This window comes from Dermochelys coriacea, chromosome 24, assembly GCF_009764565.3.
Source record: "Dermochelys coriacea isolate rDerCor1 chromosome 24, rDerCor1.pri.v4, whole genome shotgun sequence".
Lineage (NCBI taxonomy): Eukaryota > Metazoa > Chordata > Testudines > Dermochelyidae > Dermochelys > Dermochelys coriacea.
In genome coordinates, this window is record NC_050091.1 from 12296723 (window position 1) to 12309174 (window position 12452).

Genomic DNA, 12452 nt, shown 5'->3' on the forward strand with positions numbered 1-12452 from the left:
CACATTCCTCATCCTGCACCCCAACCAATGAGCCTCCGCTCCAGGCCGGATGGGGAACCGGCGCCCCTAGCGGGCCAGCGTGTGCGACACAGAACAGACACAGTGTGCGAGGGGTGGTTAGTGAGTGGATGGGATGGATGGTTACTGGGCACTATGGCACCGGCTATAGGCCATGGATGGGATGAGGGGGGCCCAGACTGAATGAGCAGGTGGGGGTGTCTGGGGTGCCACCGGCCGGCCTCACACACTCCTTGCACGCTCACCTGCCAGGACGACACACACATCTGGCTCCCAGCCACAGTCCCCACACACACACTCCTGATCCTCACACACACACGGATATCTGCACATGCCGGCCGCCCACACGCACTCATATTCCGCACACACACACAGATCTCTCACAAGTCCGCCCTCCCCACACGCACACTCCCAATCCTCACACACACACATGGATCTCTGCACACGTCCACCCTCCCCGCACACACACTCCCGATCCTCACACACACACAGATCTCTGCACACGCCGGCTGTCCCACACGCACTCATATTCCTCCCACACACAGATCTCTCACACGTCCACCTCCCCACACGCACACCACTCACCGATCCTCACACAACACACGGATCTCTGCACACGTCCACCCTCCCCGCACACACACTCCCGATCCTCACACACACATGGATCTCTGCACACGTCCACCCTCCCCGCACACACCACTCCAAATCCTCACACACACACGGGTTCTCTGCACACGTCCGCCCTCCGATACACGCACTCCCGATCCCTCACACACACCACCGGGTCTCTGCACACGTCCACTCTCCCCGCACACACACTCCCGATCCTCACACACACACGGATCCCTGCACAACGTCCGCCTCCCCACATGCACACTCCCGATCCTCACACACACACGGATCTCTGCACACGTCCGCCCTCCCCGGCACGCCACTCCCGATCCTCACACACACACGGATCTCTGCACCACATCCACCCTCCCCGCACACCCGCTCCCGATCCTCACACACACATGGATCTCTGCACATGCGGCCCTCCCGCATGCACACTCCTGATCCTCACACACACACACGGATTTCTGCACATGCCGGCCCTCCCTGCACGCACACTCCTGATCCTCACACAGACACACGGATCTCTGCACACGTCTGCCCTCCCTGCACGCGCACTCCCGATCCTCTCACACACGGATCTCTGCACATGCCAGCCCTCCCCGCCACACACCTCCCGATCCTCACACACACACGGATCTCTGCACACACCAGCCCTCCCCCCACGCTCACTCATTTTCCTCACACACACACACAACAGATCTCTGCACACCGTCTGCCCTCCCCACACGCACACTCCCGATCCTCACACACACAGATCTCTGCACACGGTCCACACTCCCCGCATGCACACTCCCGATCCTCACACACACATGGATCTCTCGCAACGTCCGCCCTCCCTGCACGGCACACTCCCGATCCTCACACACACACACATCTCTGCACACATCACCCTCCCGCACACACACACCCGATCCTCACACACACAGGATCTCTGCATATGCCAGCCCTTCCCCCCATGCACACTCATATTTCGCACACAAACACAGACCTCTGCACACGTCCACCCTCCCCGCACACACACTCCCGATCCTCACACACACACGGATCTCTGCACATGCTGGCCCTCCCCACACACACACTCCCGATTGTCCCCACACACACGGATCTCTGCACACGTCCGCCCTCCCCACACGCACACTCCCGATACTCACAACACACACACATGGATCTCTGCACATATCTGCCCTCCCTGCACGCACACACCCGATCCTCACACACACACGGATCTCTGCATATGCCAGCCCTCCCCCCACACCACGCTCATATTCCTCACACACACACATGGATCTCTGCACACATCCGCCCTCCCCGCACACACACTCCCGATCCTCACACACACACGGATCTCTGCACACGCCGGCCCTCCCCACACACACACTCCTGATCCTCACACACACACATGGATCTCTGCACACGCCTGCCCTCCCCGCACACACACTCCCGATCCTCACACACTCACACAGAGCTCTGCACACGTCTCCCTCCCCGCACGCACACTCTCAATCCTCACACACACACAGATCTCTGCACGTCTGCCCTCCCCACACGCACTCTCATATGCCTCACACACACACACATGGATCTCTGCACACGTCTGCCCTCCCTGCACGCACACTCCTGAACCTCACACACACACAGATCCCTGCACACATCTGCCCTGCCTGCACGCACCTCTCCCGATCCTCACACACAAACACACACAGATCTCTGCGCACACCCGCCCTCCCTGCACGCACACTCCCTATCCTCACACCCACCCCACCAATCTCTGCCACATGTCCACCTTCACTGCATGCACACTCCCAATGCTCACACACACACGGGTCTCTGCACACGTCTGCCCTCCCTGCACGCACACTTCTGATACACACACCTCCCAGATCTCTGCTCTCTCTGGGATTCCTTGCACGCTCACAAAGGCAAGGTTTCAGCTCACACTCACACCTGGCCTGTCACACTTGTTCCTCCCAGACAGACCTGGCTCCAGATATGCTCCTGAGCCCCCACACTCACACTCACTCCCTCGCACACACCCAGTGGCCGGCCGGCCGAAGCAGATGGCGGGATGCCTGCTCGTGCCACGAACCTTGGATGGTGGCCAGCGGGTTGGTGGCCATTAGCGCTGGGTTTAACCCCGCATTCACCCCTAGCACTGTGCTCTGAAAATCAAACCAGACGCAGCAGGTTAAGCCGGGGAAACCCCCCAACACCCTCCCCATGGCACTGGCCCTCCATGGCCGGGGGGCACAAGCACCCCACACCATCGGTAGAGGCGCATACACCACCCGCCCTAGCTGCAGGCCCCTTGGCAGAGGGTCGCCACCCCCCATGGCACTGGAATCACCTGCCCCCTTAGAGGGGGAGTTACCGCGCCACCCTGGGGTAGTGTCGTTCTTCCCACCCCCTTCAGTCCCTGTCATGGCCCCTCACCGCTTACCCCGTGCTGGGATTCAGGCCCGACAGGCCGATGCTGAATGGCTGCTGCTCTGGGGGCTGGGGTGGGTGGCTGTGGTGGGGGGGGGGCGTGGCGGAATTGATAGCGGGGGGCCCCCCGCCTGTCCCCGTCCGGCTGGGGGTCAGGGAGCTGACCGCCGAGGACAAGGTAGTCACTGCAAGAGAGAAGTGGGGGCGGTACGGGGGCGGAGATCAGGAGAGGGAGCATAGGCCCTATGCAAACACAGCGCCTTGGTCTGCCTCACCCCCATACCCGCTCACCCCGTAGCTGAGTTTAGGTATGTCAGAGGTGGGCAAAGTACAGCCCGTGGGCCATATCCAAGGCCATATCCGGCCCGCTGGGACCATCCTGCCTGGCCCTTGAGCTCCCGGCCCCCCCCGTTGTCCCCCTCCCCACAGCCCCGTGCCGCCAGCCTGCCCCAGTGCTCTAGACTGCACAGCGGCCAGTCCTGGTGCTCTGAGCGGCATGGTAAGGGGGCGGGGAGCAGGGGGGTTGGGGCAGAAGGTCCCGGGGGCAGTCAGGGGACCAGGAGCAGGGGGGTTGGATGCGGTGGAGGTTCTGGGGCGGGGGAAGCAGTCAGGGGATGGGAACGGGGGGAGTTGATAGGCGTGGAATCCTGGGTGGCCTGTCAGGGGGCAGGGGTGTGGATAGGGGTCGGGGCAGTTGGGACAGGGAGCAGGGGGGGTTTGGATAGGGGGTGGCATCCTGGGGGCGTGGCTAGGGCAGGGGATCCTGGGAGGGGGCGGTCAGGGGACAAGGAACAGGGGGTATGGATGGGTTGGGAGTTTGGAGGGGGGCAGGAGGTGGGAGGGGGTGGGAGCAGCCTATTTGGGGAGGCACAGCCTTCCCTACTCGGCCCTCCATACAATTTTGAACCCCGATGTGGCCCTTGGGCCAAAAAGTCCCCCATCCGCCCCCACCCAGCCTATGGTAACACAGGCCTTCAAGTATGCATTCAATATATGCCCTGTTGGTCGGGTACAGTTTGTGCAGGTCCTAGATAAACACAGAGCCTCGCTGGCTCAGTCTCCCCGCACTGAACAGGTCCCATTTCTGTAGGTCCCTATGTAAATAAAGTGCCTCAATCTCTCTCTGCTGACTGAACAAATGGACGTAAATCAGACGTCAAGATTATACATTCAAAAACCAGTCGGACGAACACTTCAAGCCCCCGGTCGCTCGATTACAGACCTAAAGTGGCAATTCTTTGACAAAAAAACTTCAAAAGCAGACTCCACCGAGAGACTGCAGAACTGGACTTAATTTGCAAACTGGACACCATCAATTCGGCCTGAATAAAGCCTGGGAGCGGCTGGCCTCCCCACACTAACTACAAACTCTTCCCCAGGCTAATTTGCCCCCCTGTTACTCACACCTTCTTGTCCACTGCTGGAGATGGGCCACCCTGATGATCACTACGAACGGTTTTGTCTCCTGCTGAGACTAGCCCACCTTAACCGATGAGTCTCGTTAGAGCTGGTAAGGCAGCCCCATCGTTTCATGGTCTCTGGGTCTACGTCTCTTCCTACTGCATTTCCACTCCGTGCATCTGATGCAGTGGGCTCTAGCCCACGAAAGCTGAGGCCCAAATCAGTGGGTAGGCCCTAAGGACCGGCGGCCTCCGGCTGGGTTTGCGGATACAGACTAACCCGGCTCCCCCGCAGGTCACTGTGGGGCAGGTCCTACAGAAACACGGGGCAAGGACACACCTGTTGTGCTCAGACTGCTGGAAGCCTGGGAGAGCGGGAGACTCACGCGGGGGCTGGACTCGTCACCTGGGCAGAGAGACGGAGAGACGGGGTCACAGGCGTGAGGCGCCCACCTCTGGGGGGGCTCTCCCCCATGTGCAGGGTCAGTAGTACCACGGGAGGGCTCTACGGGGGGGCTCATACCATGTGGGGGCTATATCCAGGATATCGGTACATACCATGTGGGGGCCGTGCCCGGCAGGGTCAGTACGTGCCATGTGGGGGCCGTGCCATGTGGGGGCCGTGCCCGGCTGGGGTCAGTACGTGCCATGTGGGGGCCGTACCCGGGGGGTCAGTCTGTACCATGTGGGGGCCGTATCCGGGGGGGTCAGTACGTGCCATGTGGGGGCCATACCCGGGGTGGTCAGTCTGTACCATGTGGGGGCCATATCCGGGGGGGGTCAGTACGTGCCATGTGGGGGCCATATCCGGGGGGGTCAGTACGTGCCATGTGGGGGCCATACCCGGGGGGGTCAGTATGTATCATGTGGGGGCCGTGCCCGGCGGCGTCAGTACATGCCATGTGGGGACCGTACCCGGGGTGTCGGTACATACCACGTGGAGGCTGTACCAAGGGTGTCCATACTTACCATGTGGGGGGGGCTGTACCTGGGGGAGGGGTCAGTATATACCATGTGGGGCCCTACCCGGGGGGGTTGGTACGTACCATGTGGGGGCCGTACCCGGGGGCTTGCCTGGGCGGGCAGCATGGGGGTGCTGCTGCAGGGGTTGATGCGTTTCTCCTTCTGGCGGCGGTTGCAGAACCAGACACGGATCACCTCTTTCTCCATGTTCAGCTGCTCTGCGATCAGCAGGATCTCCTCTGAGGTAGGCTTCTGGTTCTGGGGGCGCGACATAAGAGGAACAGAAGAGCGGCCGGGCTGGTCAGAGCAAAGGTCCATCCAGCCCTGTGTCCTGTCTGCCCACAGCAGCCAGTGCCGGGTGCACCCGAGGAATGACCAGAACCGGGAATCGCCCAGTGATCATCCGCGCGCGCCCATCGCGCAGCTCCTGTCAGATCGCAGAAAACATCAGAGGCTGGGGACCCCTCCACTGCCCAGCTGGCTAACAGCCACTGCTGGCCCTGTCTCCCGTGAACTTATCTAGTTCTTTCTATCTTGTGGAACCATATTAGTGTCTTGGCCTTCACACCCCCCCAGCAAGGAGTTCCACAGGTTACTGTGGCGTTTATGAAGAAATACTTCTTTTTGTGGGGTTTTAAACCTGCTGCTTATTCATTTCACTGGTGACCCCTCGTTCTTGTGGTTCTGAGAATAGTAATACACTTCCTTATTGACGGTCTCCACCCTAGTCATGATTGTTGATCTCTGTCATATCTTATTCGTACTTATGTATAACCTTATTTGTCTTTTCCTCCGACCTGAAAGGCCCACTCTTAGTCATCCTCCCCTCACATGACAGCCGATCCATGCCCCCTCATTATTTTTGTTGCCCTTTTCTGAACCTTTTCCAATCCAATGTATCTTTTTGAGATGGGGCAACCACATCCGCACGCAGTATTCAGCTGTGGGCATCCCATGGAGGGCAACATGATATTTTTTAACTGTACCTTTCTTATGATTCCCAGGATTCTGTCGCTTTTGACGGCCACTGCACATGGAGAGGATGTGTTCAGAGAACTATCCACATGACGCGAATCTCTTCCTTGAGTGGTACACAGCTATTTAGACCCCATCTTTTATGTGTATAGTTGGGATTACCGTTTGCCAAGGTGCATACTTTGCATTTATCACATTGCATTTCATCTGCCATTTGTTGCCCATCCCACCCAGTTTTCTGTAGCTCCTTCGCAGTCTTGCCCGGCTGGGTCTTAACTATCTTGCGTAGTTTTGTATCATCTGCAAAATTTCTTACCTCACTGTGTGACGAAGTGGGGGATTTTCTTAATGGATCATAGAATATCAGGGTTGAAAGGGACTCAGGAGGTCATCTAGTCCAACCCCTGCTCAAAGCAAGACCAATCCCCAATTTTGTCCCAGATCCCTAAATGGTCCCCTCAAGGACGGAACTCACAAACTCTGGGTTTAGCAGGCCAATGCTGAAACCACTGTTGCATGTAACACTGTGTGTGCCCCAGTTTCCCTGTGTGCTGCACAGAACAGGTGTGACCTCAACTAGCAGCCGGGACCCCAGCAACAGCCTGCAGATGGGGAACCCAGCAACTGGTGACCAGCAGACCCAGCCCAGCTCAGGAGCCAGCCGGTTCTGGCTTGGGGGGGGGCACAATGGGCTGAGGAGAGAGGGGCCCGGGGACCTGACCAGCCAGAGGGGACCAGAGGACAGAAGAGGGGGGCCCAGACGATCTGTTCACCTGGGACTGAAAACAAAGGACAGAGCAGGGCTGGTGGGGGAGGGGATTTAGGGGGCTGGGCTGGGGACAAGGAGCAGCTGCAGCCCATGGGGACCCAGGGCTGAGACTGGCCAGGCCCCAGGGCCCCGAGAACTGCCCAGGCTGGGTCCAGACCTTCAATAACCCTCCTGTGTGACGCTGACTGGGAGTCCCTGCAGCTAGAGATTGGGGGGCGCTGTGCCCTCTGCGGGTGGGGGCCCCGAGTGAGGGGACTCCCTGAGGGTGCCCCAGGATAGCCAGGCTGCTGGGGGCTTGGAGGTGTAGTCCCAGGAGGTGGTGTGGCCCAGGGCCTAACCCTGCAGGGGAGTGCACCCCCAGGATGGGCTGTCGCACTGGGGGGTTCCTCCCAGAGGCAGTACAGAGCCGAGAGATCCCTGGCCTGGGAGTCCGGGACAGCCTGGGTTCCCTGCCCCGGTGGTTGGAATTGGGGTGCACAGCGAAGGAGCTGGGACCCACCGAGGCGTTGCAGGGGGTGTGGACTCAGGGAAACCCGGAGGTGGAGGAGAGGCCAAGGGGGCCGGACGTCTCCAGGGGACGTCAGAGACTAGAGATGTGGTTACTGCAGGCAGAGAGGGCCTAGGGGCGCAGGCCCCAAGACACAGGGACTCTTGGCCCAGGAGAACCTCAAAGGCTTAACGTGGCGGAGGGGAGACAGCGGGTCGAGCTGCGTCTCACCCTGGGGAGGAAGCAGCCACCCACCAGCCCCTGGGGCAGACGGCTCCCACCCCAAGCCCAGCAGATATGTCTGCCTGTACCCCTGGGCTCAGGCCCCTCGGACCCCAATGGGAGCAGATAGAGGTGGTCAATGGGGAGACAGGCATGGGGGAGAGATCCTGGATCGAGGGCTGAGTGACTTGAGGGGAGGCCCCCACACTGCAGCCATTCACCCAGCCTGTGGCTCCGATCCCGGTGCAGACACCAGAGGGATGGTTGGGGGGGGATCCTGCAGCACGGGGGCTGGGAAGTGACTGTGTCTGTTTAAGACAGGATTCAGACCTGGTGTCAGGAAGGGGCGGGGACCAGTGACCACCTGAACCGCCCAGCCCAGAGGAGTCGCTGCCCCAGAGCACCAGGGAAGAGCTGCTAAGCTCCGATTACCTGCCTGTCTGTAGTCAGACCCCTGGGGCGGATGGAAGGGGGGTCCAGGGGCAGTGGGACTGGGGCACGGAGGTGATGGATCGGACCAGGCAGTGCTGATGGGGGATGGTTTGGAGACCTGGCCAGACGGCGTCCTGGACATTGCCTGTGGCTGGAGTCAGGGCAGGCCACTTGGCCCAGCACCGGGGATCCACCCAGCAGGGGCTGGAATCTCCAATGGGGTGTGGGGATGACAACAGGGGATGGGGGTGGACAGGGGACTGGGGATGGGGGGGTGGGGGACAGGGGACAGTGAGTACTGGGGACAGGGCTTAAGAGAGCTGAGACTGAGGCTTTTTCCTGAGGTGGGGAAACTGAGGCACAGTCAACAAGGACTGGGTCCTCAAATCCATCAGCTGAATTCCAGACCGAGCAGCAGGAGGGTCCCTCCTTGGAGAAGCTGAGGGCCCTGTGGGCCCCCATGTTGCAAGGCCCCGGGCAGGATTGCAGGGAAAAATCCCTGTGCGAGAAGGGATCTGGTATCGGGAAAGGGCCCCTGAGGAAAACCTGAACCGTGGGGAATCAGGAGGCAGCTAGTGGTCCCCCAGAAGTGCCGCTGCCGGCTACTGTACCTGGCCCATGGTGTCCCCCCCGCTGCAGAACTTTTACTGGCCCAGAGTCTTTGATGCCGTCCGTCAGTACTGCAGGTCCTGTGACCCTGCCAGAGGGTGGGGAAGGCCCGGGACAAGGGGAAAGTAGCTTTGAAACCCTTGCCCATCATAGAGGAACCTTTCCAGAAGGTGGCCATGGACATTGTGGGGCCCCACAACAGGGCGACCCGGGCGGGGAAGAAATACCGTCTGCTGGGGATAGATTTCACCACCCACTACCCTGAGGCAGCGGCCTTGACCTCCACTGAAGCAGACACCGTGGCAGACGCGCTGCTGACCATTTTCAGCCGAGGGGAGTTCCCCGGGAGGTTCTTACAGTCCAGGGGTCCAATATCATGTTAGCCCCACTCCAGTGCCTGTGGGAGAAGTGTGGGGTCCGGCCCACTTGGGCCTGGGCGTATCACCCTCAGTCCAACAGGCTGGTGGAGTCAGAGGTTTAATGGACCCTGATGACGAGGCTGAAGACTTTCGTGGATCGGCACCCGCAGAACTGGGACGAGTATTTACCCACCTGCTGTCCGTGTGCAGGGAAGTGTCCCAGGAACCCAAAGGGTTCTCTGCTTTGCAGCTGCTGTATGGGAGGGGAGTGAAGGGTCCCCTGGGCTTGGTGAGGGACGGATGGGAGGGGAAGGCCCGATGGAGAATCACTGGTGGAGCATGTCCTGACTTTCCGAGAACAGCTCGCTGAGCTCAGGGTCTGGCCAGGGAGAACCTAGCCAGGGCCCAAGGGATGCAGAAGGTCTGGTACGACCGCTCAGCCTACGGCACCGGCAACGAAAATGATCAGGGGCTGGGGCACATGACTTACGAAGGGGGCTGAGGGAACGGGGCTTATTTCGTCTGCAGAAGGGAAGAGTGAGGGGGGACTTGATAGCAGTTCAACTCCTGAGGGGGGGTTCCAAAGAGGATGGAGCTCGGCTGGTCTCAGTGGTGGCAGATGACAGAACGAGGAGCAATGGTCTCAAGTTGCAGTGGGGGAGGTCTAGGTTGGAGATCAGGAAAGACTATTTCACTGGGAGGGTGGTGAAGCGCTGGAAGGGGTTCCCTAGGGAGGTGGTGGAATCTCCATCCTTAGAGGTATTAAGGCCCGGCTTGACAAAGCCCTGGCTGGGATGATTAATTGGGGATCGGTCCTGCTTTGAGCAGGGGGTTGGACTAGATACCTCCTGAGGTCCATTCCAGCCCTGATCTTCTATGATTCTATGACCAGGTGAGGGGTCTCGTCCGGTGAGGTAGAATAAGCTGCAAGCTTCCTGAGATGGGCCCTTCAAGGTCATCCAGCAGCTGAATGAGAACGATGTGGTGGACCAGTCCAGCCGGGCTCACAGCCACCAAGGGGACCAGGTCAACATGACGGAGCCGTACCGTGACAGGGAGAGGCTGGTCCTGGCCATGTGTGGCCAGTGGGAGAAGGGGGAAGATCCCCTGGTGGGTCTCTTCCCTGAGACCAGAGCCGGTCTCTTGCTTGACTCAATTCCCCTCTCTGACCAGCTAACTCCTGTCTGGCAGGCAGAGATGAGAGAGACCCTGCATTCGTACCCACAGCTGTTCTCCAACCGGCCTGGGCTCACAAACTGAGCTGTCCACTGGGTGGAGCCGGGAGCCCATCCTCCCATCCTGTGTTCCACATTCAGAGTAACGGGGAACACAGCCTAGGCCCTGGAGGGAGAGGTTGGGGACATGCTGGTTTTAGGGGTGATCCAGCCACCCACCAGCCCTGGGGGCCTCTCCCGTGGGGCTGGTCCCCAGGAAAGACGGGTCGATCCGTGTGTGGAGTATCGGAAGCTCAGTGCCATCACCGTGTCCGATGCCGGCCCATGTCTAGGCCTGACGAGATCCTAGACAAGTTGGAGGGACTCGGTACTCCATGACCAGGGATCTCACCAAATGCTACCGGCAGGTGCCTTTGGATCCTGATGCCAGACAAAAGTCAGCTTTCACCACCCCTGGGACTATACACGTTCCTGGTCCTCCCTTTCGGCCCAAGGGACTGTCAGTGCTGGGTGGATCAGGTGCTGGGGCTGGAGGTTTCGAGGATTCTGCCCTTCCATATCCTGACGACCGCTGTGTGTTTAGCCAGACCTGGGAAGACCAGGTGTTCCAGGTGAAGAGGGGGCTGAGTCGCCTCCAGGAGGCAGGGCTGACGGTAAAGGCTGGGACGTCAAGGTGGGGATGGCAGAGGGGTCATACCTGGGACACAAGGTGGGGAGCGGCTGCCTAAAGCCAGAGCCAGCCAAGGTGGGGCGATCAGAGACTGGCCTGCTCCCCAAACTAAGAAACAGGCCCAGGCCTTTATCGGGATGGGGGGCACCACTGGGGTCTGTACCCCACTTTAGCTCTGTGTTGGCCCCCATCACTGAGCTATGCAAGAAGGAGAAGCCAGACAAGCTGGTCTGGACCGGGCAGCGCTCGAGGGCTTTCTGTGCACTGAAGGAGGATCTAGTCAAGGGCCCAGACTTTGACAAGCCCTTTATGGTGTTCACCGATGCCCCAGACACAGGGCTGGGCACAGTGCTGGTTCGAAGGGGGAGAGACACCCCACCGGGCACCTGAGCAGGAAGCTGCTGCCCCAGGAGCAGGGTTTTGCAGCCATAGAGAGGGAATGCCTGGCCCTGCGGTGGACCTTAAAAGGCTGCAGCCGGATCTATTTGGGCCTCACTTCACTGTGTCCCCAGACCACTTGCCCTGCCGCGGTTGCACCAGATGAGAGGGGCCAGCGTCAAGCTCCTGAGGTGGAGTCTGTCCCTGCAGGAGTATGAGATGGGGGTAGTCCAGGTTAAGGGGAGTGCCAATGTTATAGCTGATGCTTTGTCCCGAGAGGGGGGCCTGAACTTCCCCAGGTCACCGGCTGGAGTGACCCGCTCAGTTCAGACTCGAAGGGGGGAAAGATGTGACAAAGTGGGGGATTTTCTTAGTGTTTTGCATGAACACTGTGTGTGCCTCAGTTTCCCTGTGGGCTGCATGTGTAACAAGGTTGGGGGAGGGAGAGAGGGTTTGTTGTTGCAGGCGACCAGGTGTGACCTCGCTTAGCAGCCAGGACCCCAGACACCGGCCTGGAGATGGTGGACCCAGCAACTGGTGACGGGGAGGCCCAGCCCAGTTTGGGAGCCTGCCGGTTCTGGCCAGTGGGGGGACAATGGGCTGAGGAGAGAGGGGCCTGGGGACCTAACCAGCCAAGTCCTTGCAGGGGGGAACAAAGGACGGAAGAGAGGGGCTCCAGGGGCCTGTTTATCTGGGATGGAAGACAAAGGACAGAGGAGGGGCTGGTGGGGGAGATGATATCAGATGATCGGCTGGAAGGAGGGGGCTGGGCTGGGAACAAGGAACAGCCGCAGCCCATGGGGACCCAGGGCTGAGACTGGCCAGGCCCCAGGGCCCTGATAACTGCCCGGGCTGGGTCCAGACCTTCAATAACCCTCCTGTGTGACGCTGACTGGGAGTCTCTGCAGCTAGAGATCGGGGGGCGCTGCGCCCTCTGGGTGGGGGCCCCGAGCGAG

General features: G+C 60.1%; 1 protein-coding gene across 7 annotated transcripts in view; it reads right to left on the reverse strand.

Annotated features, from left to right (window-relative positions):
• The window catches only part of POU2F2 (POU class 2 homeobox 2), a 39216-nt gene that overhangs the window by 5732 nt on the left and 21032 nt on the right, over positions 1–12452 (reverse strand). For 6 of the 7 annotated variants that reach the window (XM_043502145.1, XM_043502147.1, XM_043502149.1 and 3 more), the window contains 3 exons: positions 5504–5678; positions 4798–4863; positions 3071–3242 (listed from right to left, as the gene is read on the reverse strand). In XM_043502145.1, the coding sequence (XP_043358080.1) occupies positions 3071–3242; positions 4798–4863; positions 5504–5678 (413 nt within the window). Of the gene's footprint in view, positions 1–2719; positions 2793–3070; positions 3243–4797; positions 4864–5503; positions 5679–12452 lie in introns of all 7 variants that reach the window. The other variant, XR_006276937.1, reaches the window with a different exon arrangement.